The sequence below is a fragment of the Sparus aurata genome, chromosome 22 (genome assembly GCF_900880675.1).
Source record: "Sparus aurata chromosome 22, fSpaAur1.1, whole genome shotgun sequence".
Taxonomy (NCBI): domain Eukaryota; kingdom Metazoa; phylum Chordata; class Actinopteri; order Spariformes; family Sparidae; genus Sparus; species Sparus aurata.
The window spans coordinates 30422288-30428287 of NC_044208.1; the positions used below are offsets into that span (position 1 = coordinate 30422288).

Genomic DNA, 6000 nt, shown 5'->3' on the forward strand with positions numbered 1-6000 from the left:
GGACACAGTGGATCAGATGGTGCAGACCTACTGTATAAACACCATCAAAGTGACCAGAATGGTTTTGGGGGCGATTAATCAGAATGATCTGTTGGAGAAATTATCAAACACCATCTCAGAACCTACAGGTAGGTCATTAAAAATGGAAAGTAAGAATTTGTATATTATGCAGCCTTACAGCACATAACAAACTATGGTAAACTACTTAACATTAAAATCTTAACACATACAACAGATATTGACTTTGCCTTCCTCATATCAAAGTAAACCCCTTTGAATATGGCGGAGGGGTTTCAGCACCACATTTACTCTGAATCCTGTGTAGTTGCGTCAATTGTGACAAAGTAATAAGTTGCATATTTTGCAATCATCCATCATATCTTTTTTATGGGCCAATAGCTCCTGATAGGGTTACCCAAGTCATGAGGAGGTTTCTCAGGTTAAGTGTCAGACCAATAATGTTTTAAGAACCCTTAAAGAGCAACAACCTAGAAAAAGAAACACCTCATTTGGATTAGGGAGACTAGGGCTTCTTCATAAACCCAAAACTGAAAGTGAAACTCTGGTGAACAAGACGTTTTACAAATATGGATGTCAGGGTAAAGTGTGTGGGCATTAGGAGTTCAGGAAATGGTGTGCTGACAGCAGACTACACAACAACACATCAATTCTACAGCCCTTCATTCTGTGAAAGAGTATTTCCTTTGAATAACCTCAAGATCACATTTACTGTGGCGTTTATCTCAGTTGTGTCATCTAATTTTTCTTAATTCAGAGATTCTCGCTGAGTGCCAGCTCGAACTCAAAAGAAACCTAAAGTGTCAATGTGTGTTCGAGAAAACCACAAAAGGAAAAAGTTCGAAATCTCTACATGAGATCTACACTGAGATCTATATCATGATGGAAGAAACAGGAGAGGTCAACATGGAACATGAGGTCAGACAGATTGAAACTGCAACCTGGAAACCACCAACACTGGAAACAACAATCAGATGTGAGGACATCTTTAAAGCCTCAACTCAAGGAGATGAACCAGTCAGAATAGTGATAACGAAGGGAGTGGCTGGCATCGGGAAAACAGTCTTAACAAAAAAGTTCATTCTGGACTGGGCTGAAGACAAAGCCAACCAGGACATACAGTTCACATTTCCATTCACTTTCAGAGAGCTGAATATGCTGAAAGAGGAAAAGTTCAGCTTGGTGGAACTTGTTCATCACTTCTTCACTGAAACCAAAGAAGCAGGAATCTGCAGGTTTGAAGAGTTCCAGGTTGTGTTCATCTTTGACGGTCTGGATGAGTGTCGACTTCCTCTGGACTTCCACAAGACTAAGATCCTGACTGATGTTACAGAGTCCACCTCAGTGGATGTGCTGCTGACAAACCTCATCAGGGGGAAACTACTTCCCTCTGCTCGCCTCTGGATAACCACACGACCTGCAGCAGCCAATCAGATCCCCCGTGACTGTGTTGCCATGGTGACAGAGGTCAGAGGGTTCACTGACCCACAGAAGGAGGAGTACTTCAGGAAGAGATTCAAAGATAAGGAGGAGGCCAGCAGAATCATCTCCCACATCAAGACATCACGGAGCCTCTTCATCATGTGCCACATCCCAGTCTTCTGCTGGATTACTGCTACAGTTCTGGAGGACATGTTTAAAACCAGAGAGGGAGGAGAGCTGCCCAAGACCCTGACTGAGATGTACATCCACTTCCTGGTGGTTCAGTCCAAAGTGAAGGATGTCAAGTATCATGGAGGAGCTGAGACAGATCCACACTGGACTTCAGACGGAGAGATGATTCAGTCTCTGGGAAAACTGGCTTTTGAGCAGCTTCAGAAAGGAAACCTGATCTTCTATGAATCAGACCTGACAGAGTGTGGCATCGATAGCAGAGCAGCCTCAGTGTATTCAGGAGTGTTCACAGAGACCTTTAAAGAGAGTGGACTGTTCCAGGTCAAGGTGTTCTGCTTCGTCCATCTGAGTGTTCAGGAGTTTCTGGCTGCACTTCATGTCCATCTGACGTTCATCAACTCTGGAGTCAATCTGCTGGCAGATGCAAGATGGTGGTGGGCTAGAACTTTGGCCTACCTGTGGTCTGTAGTGTTTGGAGATAACTCTAAACTGTCACATGTCCACCAGAGTGCTGTGAAAAAAGCCTTACAGAGTCCAAATGGACACCTGGACTTGTTCCTCCGTTTCCTTCTGGGTCTTTCACTGGAGACCAATCACAATCTCCTAAGACGTCTGCTGACAGAGGCAGTTGTTAGCTCAGAGACCAATCAGGAGACAGTCCAGTACATCAAGAAGAAGATCAATGAGAATCTGTCTCCAGAGAGAAGCATCAATCTGTTCCACTGTCTGAATGAACTGAATGACGGTTCTCTAGTGGAGGAGATCCAACAATACCTGAGTTCAGGAAGTCTCTCTACGGATAAACTGTCTCCTGCACAGTGGTCAGCTCTGGTCTTTATCTTACTGTCATCAGAAAATGATCTGAACATGTTTGACCTGAAGAAATACTCTGCTTCAGAGGAGGCTCTTCTGAGGCTGCTGCCAGTGGTCAAAGCCTCCAACAAAGCTCTGTAAGTGGAATGAAGGATAAATATTACGAAGTCATCACTTAAAACCTTAAAAGTTAAAGTTGTCAGGTAAAAAATGGTACCTTTGTTTATCTGATTCTTCTTCAGGTTGAGTGGCTGTAATCTGTCAAAGAGAAGCTGTGAAGCTCTGTCTTCAGTTCTCAGCTCCCAGTCCTCTAATCTGCGAGAGCTGGACCTGACTAACAACGACCTGCAGGATTCAGGAGTGAAGCTGCTGTCATCAGGACTGAAGAGTCCACACTGTGAACTGGAAACTCTCAGGTCAGAATTCAGTTGTTTGTTATCAGTTGATCATTTAAATCTTGTCAACACTCAGGCCGATGTTGAAGAAGAGACACGACATCTGTAGGATTCTTCTTCTAACAAAATGGTCTGAAACATTTTAGAATAACATTGTGAAAACTTCACCCTCACAACTATGAATACTCTTTACTAGTTGAATCAGTCAGAGTTTAAAATGTGTTGATTTACAATTCTTTGTTTTGGTCAGCATCTCTCTAGAACAGGTTGCATCTTCCTGCAGCTTCTTAAACTGGTATCAACCATTTTCTATTTCCAGACTGTCAGGCTGTCGGATCACAGAGGAAGGCTGTTCTTCTCTGGCCTCAGCTATGAGCTCCAACCCAAATTCTCATCTGAGAGAGCTGGACCTGAGCTACAATCATCCAGGAGACTCAGGGAAAGATCTCACTGCTGGACTGAAGGATCTAGAAGGGAGACTGAAAACTCTCAGGTACAAGAGCTGACACTGTTTCTCTGTTACACTTATAAACTGAGAAACACTGCTTACTGTTAGACAGCAGGTAGTACTGTTAGATGTAAAATCACTCAGAGGGAAAGTTATGAAATGTTCCTGTTTAATCCAAAATAATATTATTAATTATTATATAATAATACATTTTATTACATTGCTACTCGCATGTAACTGAAGTTATTTCTGTACATGTACCACAAGAGATGAGGCAATGCTTTCCCCACAGCAAGAGAGCAGGATGACACACTACAAACATAAAATGTTACAGTAATATATTACTCTAAGCAGCAACAAAATACTAAAATGCTCTCCTAAAAGGATTTGACAAAAGGTTTAAACTGTTCCTTCCATGGATTACTTTGGGGGATGTGAGGTCGATCACCAAAATGGTAGATGAACGAGCTGCCTCTGTGAACAGCCAGCGAGTTTACAGGAACTTCAGTTTGTTCTGCTTCATACAGACATGACTGAATTATAACTCAAACAGACAGATAGTCTGTCTGAGCGTGCCAACTTCACTGTAGAAAAAACAACAGAAAACACTGTGTCTCAACAACACTAGTTGTGGCGACTGTATGCTTTATTTTACTGCCTGTTATTTTGCATTTTGAGTTCAAATCTTCTCGCATAGTTTCTGTTCCATAGATTGTTTTTTATTCTATGTTCTGTTAATTGTTTTTCGTTTCTCTGGTAAATGATAAATGGTCTTGCATTTTTATAGCGCTTTTCCAGTCTACTGACTGCTGAAAGTGCTTTACAATACTTGCCACATTCACCCATTCACACACACTTTTTGCGTTCTGCGCAGGCGCGAGATTTCTTTCCCGGAGCCGTGAGCCGGAAGTAGAAGGACAGCGGTGTCTTTCCTCCGAAATTACCACAAGAAAGAGCACCATTGTGCATCTAGTTTGTGTAATTATCATGTACACCATATACGAAATGTACAAAGATGTAGCTTCGTCTCGCTCCTCGTACGCCATCTTTCTGGAATGCCAAGGCAGTTTGTTGTTGCTGGTGACGTAAAGAGGTCAGCCGGAGGTGTTTCTTTACCACTAGTTGAAATGGGTACAGCGCCACCTAGCGTACCGGGGTATGACATGCTCCGGACAATAATCCGATTTTCTCACCGGCATGTATACTCAGACAATTGCAGTTGTCTGATTGAGTAGCATAGTTGAACTATGGCTGTAATCCGACAAAGATGTGCATGTAAATGTACTGAATATTTATCTGGACCCTTTTCTGTCCTTGTGCTGCGGTGATGCCTGAATTTCTCCTCTGGGGATCAATAAAGTTTAATAAGCTGCTCTGACTGTGTTTCTTCTTCCAGGCTGGACCATGGTGGAGAACAGAGACTGAAACCTGGTCTGAAGAAGTGTGAGTGGATTCAGTTTGATACATGAGAACACAACAGCACACAGTCAAGTCCTCTTTGAAGTAATGTTTACAATATGAGAGCAGTAGCTCATGACAGGCGGCCACTGCCGAAGTGGTTATCACAATCAATATTATCAATAATTGTAATATTTGTTTAATCAAACCCTAAAAAGAAAAGATGGCTCAACATATGTACCATCTTCAGTGTTATCTAGTAATATTTAAACAATCTATTAATTAATAGAAATGATCAACTTATTAATAAACAACCCAACAGTTGTGTTAGCTGACAATCTGCTGCTGTGTTGTGTCTTTTTCAGATTTCTGTGAACTCACAGTCGACACAAACACAGTGAACAGAAAACTCAAACTGTGTGACAACAACAAGAAGGTGACATACATGAGAGAGAAGCAGCCATATCCTGATCATCCAGACAGATTTGACTACTGGTCTCAGCTGCTGTGTAGAACTGGTCTGACTGGTCGCTCTTACTGGGAGGTCGAGTGGAGAGGATGGGTTTACATAGCAGTGACCTACAAAGGAATCAGAAAAGACTGTTTGTTTGGATGGAACGATCAGTCCTGGAGTCTGGACTGCTCTGATCGTGGTTACTTTGTCTGGCACAATAACAGAAGAACAGTCCTCCCTCTCTCCTCCTCCTCCTCTGGTAGAGTAGCAGTGTATGTGGACTGTCCTGCTGGCACTCTGTCCTTCTACAGAGTCTCCTCTGACTCACTGATCCACCTCCACACCTTCAGCACCACATTCACTCAACCTCTTTATCCTGGGTTTGGGTTCTTGGACTTTGGTTCCTTAGTCTCTTTGTGTTCAGTGTAGGAGGAAGAGTGTCCTCTTGTGAACACAAACACAGTATTGACTGAAGACGACTGCTGAAATGTGTCCTCTGTGAGACACAAACCGCTTCAGTTCATATTATTTCTATATCTACTCTATCACTTTGGGATTCATTTTGTTATAATGAAATTAATTATTGTCAAACTTCAAGTGAACAAGTAAAAGGTAGAGAATGTTGTCTTTTGTATAATTCAGTAGAAAGATTTAACAGAATAATAGAGTATACTAGAGTCAATCTGTTTAAGCTGATAGGACAGAGCTCAATACAACAGAAGTGTATTTGGTGAGTCTGACCAAGAAGCAAATAACAGTGGCACATTTGAAAATTTGTCGAAAAAATATCAGAATGAGAGCAAGGGAACAATATTAGAGGGCACTGAGCACAATCACTGAACCTGCTTTGAGCTGATAAG

The 6000-nt window shown here is 42.1% G+C and overlaps 1 protein-coding gene across 1 annotated transcript in view; it reads left to right on the plus strand.

Annotated features, from left to right (window-relative positions):
* Window positions 1-5569, plus strand: part of LOC115573862 (uncharacterized) — a 40078-nt gene extending 34509 nt beyond the window's left edge. The window contains 4 exon segments of the mRNA XM_030404909.1: window positions 2688-2861; window positions 3160-3333; window positions 4685-4731; window positions 5052-5569. Coding sequence (XP_030260769.1) covers window positions 2688-2861; window positions 3160-3333; window positions 4685-4731; window positions 5052-5569 — 913 coding nt within the window.
* Window positions 5570-6000: the final 431 nt, after the last annotated feature.